The sequence below is a fragment of the Drosophila miranda genome, assembly GCF_003369915.1.
Source record: "Drosophila miranda strain MSH22 chromosome Y unlocalized genomic scaffold, D.miranda_PacBio2.1 Contig_Y3_pilon, whole genome shotgun sequence".
NCBI lineage: Eukaryota > Metazoa > Arthropoda > Insecta > Diptera > Drosophilidae > Drosophila > Drosophila miranda.
In genome coordinates this window covers 3,614,139-3,618,530 of record NW_022881625.1, presented here as the reverse complement: position 1 = coordinate 3,618,530, position 4,392 = coordinate 3,614,139, and the positions used below count along the sequence as shown (strand labels likewise).

The window sequence follows — 4,392 nt, the reverse complement described above, 5'->3', positions numbered from 1 at the left end:
GGAATAAGATGAATCCAACTATTAACAATCCACGTTCCCCATTCACCCGCTCGCGGGTTATTTTCGGATCCATGGGATCCTTCGTCTTTACCGACCAGCAGCAGCAGCCGGGGCTGCAGGTCCCCCCCGAAGGTTCCGCCGACAAGAATGGACTAATGCGATGCCCTTCCTAGGCCAAATCCACACCAGTCCTCTGCTGTCCCGCCCAATGGGTCCAATAGGTCACGCTCACCCCCCCACCTTCCCTCCGATGGGGATTCAGATGGGTGAGCGGCAGCAGCCCAGACTCCCCTTCCCCCCAGGACATTACTTACCCCGGCTCCCCTGCAGATTCAATGCTGTGCCACAGATGGCTTCGATGGGACCACCGCCCGTGTTGAGCTCCCTCCGGACAGCCGCGGAGACTACTACGACGACCCCCACGAAGAGTACTCCGACTGCCGCTACGAGGGCGACTACTCGATGCCCACCGAGGAGGACCAAGAGGAAAAGTCGTGCTGCTGTCAGAGCCAGACCTGTCAGAGCCAGAGCGAGTTCAGCTCGATAGAGCGCACCGAGTCGGACTCGGAGTGGGAGGAGCTCTCCGCCGGCCCTTCCCCCAGGGTCTCCCCGCTGGAGTCCCTCGGCGCAGTCGTGCTCTCCACAATGCAGCCGGAGCACCGTCAGCGCACGGTGGCCTTGTACCACCTCGTCTTGGAGACCGCTGTGGTCAAGGTCGTGCTGCTGGTGCTGCAACTGCTATGCTGCGCGGTGTTCTGGCTGGTCGAGAAGACCGTGGGTTTCCACGAAACCGTCGGCTCGAAGCGCCACCGATTGTGGAACAGCAAGTACAAGCTGCGCACCATCCAGCGCCAGTTGCTGTGGCGCATGGCCAATGCCCGGGGCGACGAGACGCTCGTCTTCTTTGCCGTGCTCATGACAACGCCCTGGCTGTTCTCCCTCAGCCTCCTGGGATTCATCCTGTCCCTGGCGGCGCTCCTGAAGAAGACCGTCGAGCAGCTGGTGTTCCAGTTACGCCTGCGTCTCGTGCTCTAGGAGCAGCCATCGAGCAGAAAGCAGAAAGCAGTATCCAATCACACACTGACAGAAGTCACACGGCCACACGCCCGACACTCCACCCCTCCCCTCAGAGATATTTGCACTTCCATTTGGGCATCTATTTTCGTTGATGCTGGCATCGCAATACACGGAATCGTCTCTCCGTTTTTGGCCGCAATGAAAATAGATACCGAAATATTCGAAATTCAAAGTCAATTCCCACGAGAGAGAGCGAGACAGGCCTTCTTCTTTTGGTTTACGGCCTTTCTTTCTTCTGCCCTTGGCATCGCCCACTCCACTCTCTTTATTTTTCTTGCATTAAATTGGCAATAATATGAACTCGCCTTCTCTTTCTGCTTAGTAGTATTCCCCTGTCGCCGATAGCCCGCATCCTCTGCGTTCCAGAATCTGCGGAAGTTTCCAGCGGGGGCTGCTGGCGTGCATCAGCCGTCGAGTAGATTGAATGGGAACGCTGCCAGCATATATGTACTATGTGTGTATGTGCCCAACTAACGCAGACAACTGCGTTCTAGAATGAAATATTAATTCATTGGATACGCACACACAGATCCCCCTTCATCGCTCTCTGTTTCCCTCGGAGGGTGGCAGGGTACTGGGTGTCTACGCTGCTCGGCGCTGGCCTGTATCTAATCGCGCCTGCCTTGCTGTGTACCCACTGTAGATGCATATGTACATACAGTTGTTAATCAATGTCCGTTGATTGTCGCATCGTTGCTTGGAAGGGGAATCCCCCTAATATTAAAGCTGGGATCCTATGCCAGAGCAGAACGCAATACTTTTCATATCCCACCTTGGGTTTCCTTAACCAATCCCATAACTTTCGACATTGACAATGAGGCTTCATCAGCATTCGTTCGCTTACAGTCATTATCATAATGATGATGATAATGATAATGTGCATGTGTGTGGTGTGTGACTCTCGTTTAGGACCTGAGCTCAAAAGTGCAATGCACGGCAGAAAAATCAACACGAGCTGATTCAAGGGGTAAAGATATGTATCTGGCACACCGAAGTGCCGACACTCTTTCAATTCAAGCTTGTTCACAGCCCAGCGATTCGCAAATGCGGCCAATGAGTATGTGTTGTGAGTATATAACAGCCCATCCGATCCGATCAGGCGATTCATCAGTGAAGATTTTCTCTCCTTTCGCTTTTCTGCCTAGTGGGGTCCCAAGTGTGGGAAAAGCCACGAGGGCGTGAAACTCAAGAAAAGCATGAAGAAAATTACGATTGAACCGGTGACTAGCTCATGGTCTTCCTCGAGCGAACCGACTGCCTTTGTTAAACTGGGACGATGAGGTCTGAGCGTGTCCATCTCGGCCAGTGAGAACTTGCTCGTAGCGGGTCAGCAGATTGGTGCGGACAATGGCGCCGTTCAGTTCCGCCTGGGCCTTGATGGCCTGTGGGAAAAGAGAGGGGAGAAAACAGTTGGATAAAGCCGAGGAAGAAAAGGAAATATAAACCCACCTGAGTATCGCTGACAGCCAGACCATTCAGGAGATTGAACAGCACAATGGTCATGAAGAACACAAAGAGCAGGAAGATCAGGTAAGTGTAGACGCTGTCAAACTTTATGTCACCGGCATCAAATTCTCCCGTGAGCATCACAATCGTCTTGATGAGCGCCTCGATGGGCACGGAGAATGTGTTGAAGTGACCATCATCTTCTCCCTCCTTTGCTGGCTCTGGCGTGCTGTCCTTCGGAGAGGAGGAATCCACCTGGGGCTGAAATTGAGAGTACTGGCAGGGAGCCAACCAGCAGGCAGAACTCCACGGACACCAGCAGAATGGTGAAGACGGCCAGTATGCGCTGCGTCTCCTTGTCGTAGCTGGCTTCCATGCAGGTTAGGATCGACAAGACAATGCAGGTTAGGATCGACAAGACAATGAGAGCCACCTCCATCAGGTTCGTGATGGACCTGAAGTACAGCAGCGGCGACATGGCAAGCTGTAGGACCTCTCGGATCATGAGATACACAATCCCTATCCAAGAGAACAGGCCGAAGAGGGCAGTCAGTCCCGTGTGGTCGCTTTCGTGGAACTTAAGGAGCGTATGCGTGATAATGGAGGCAGTGAAGAGAGAGTAAAGTAGAAAGTTCAGATAGAAGATCACCGAGAGGCGCTGCCACTTGAGGAAGAGGAAACTCGAGATTAGCGGGTGCTGCAGCAGGTAACGCAGCTCCTTGGAATCGGCGATGTATGCGATTGGAGTCATCTCGTCCTCCAATTGGTGAGGATGGCCAATGCTCCGCTTGTCCGACTGCCCGGGCTCTCGCTGGCGTCTCATCAGATTCTTGTAGTTGATGATGATCTCGAAACTCTGGTCACCGGGCTTCTCCCCGTTGGTGGTGATGCAGGAATCGAAGTGCTCCTCCAGCGCTTTCGGGTCCATCTCCTGTATGGGAAGATCTCCGAATGCTCCCTGCCGTAGAAGCTCCTGTGCCACCTTTGTGTTGCGATACTTGACCGCATAGGAGAGTGGCACCAGGCCAGACTTGTCCGCCTCATTCATGTCCACACGATCGCTCTCGAGCAGCAGCTGGAAGCAGCGCTGGTGGTCACAGAAGTCGTCCAGCGGCTGCTCACCCAGGCGACTGATAACCGCGTTCAGCAGCTTGGAATGCGATGTCAGCCTCAGCTGCGGATGCTTCAACAGCTTCTCTAGCGCCCTGTGGTTGCCCCAGATTACGGCCAACTCCACGGGGCTGATGTCGCTCAATTTTGAAGGATTAATGTTGATGCCCGTCCGAGGATGGTCTCAAAGGCTCGCTGCTTGCCCCGCTTGATACTCTCCGCCAGCAGGGACTGATACTCCTCCTGGTTGGCATTGCATTGGTTGTCTGCGTTTCCGCTGACGTTCTGGTGGTACTCCGCGAACTGTTGCTCGAACTGGTTCTCGTCTCCGTCCCGCAGCGTGCGGAGGAGTCGCTCGCAGTCGATCTCTGCTCCGGCCTCGCGCAGCTCCGGCAACGGCAGTTCCGGATACTGATCCCTCAGCATCTGGCGTACCTGCCCGTTCCGATAGCTGTCAATGTCCAACTGTGGTTGTTTCAGGAAAAGTCGGATCAGCTCCAGCTTAGTGCCTGCCTCAATTTTTCTATTCTTTAGCACATGGTGGAGGGGCGTGAACTCGCCCTGATCCACCAAATTCGGAGAGGCTCCGTACTCGAGCAGCAGCTGAATGCAGGAGCCCACCTGAGAGGCATTCGATCGTCCTGGCGATTGGCCTGGGCACCGCTGTCCAGGGCAGTGTGGAATTCCCGTATGTCCCGATTAGCGAGGGCTGCGCTCAACTGGCCCTGCGGATCGATGAAACCGCAGTTGTTAGAGCTC

General features: G+C 54.5%; 1 protein-coding gene across 1 annotated transcript; it reads left to right on the top strand.

The window, feature by feature from the left end:
• The first annotated feature begins 257 nt into the window (after positions 1 to 257).
• On the top strand, positions 258 to 1,243 carry LOC117194495. The gene is made up of 2 exons (XM_033399050.1): positions 258 to 266; positions 331 to 1,243. The coding sequence occupies exon 2, from the start codon at positions 463 to 465 to the stop codon at positions 1,033 to 1,035; it is 573 nt and encodes a 190-aa protein (XP_033254941.1). The 5' UTR covers positions 258 to 266; positions 331 to 462; the 3' UTR covers positions 1,036 to 1,243.
• The last annotated feature ends 3,149 nt before the right edge of the window (positions 1,244 to 4,392 follow it).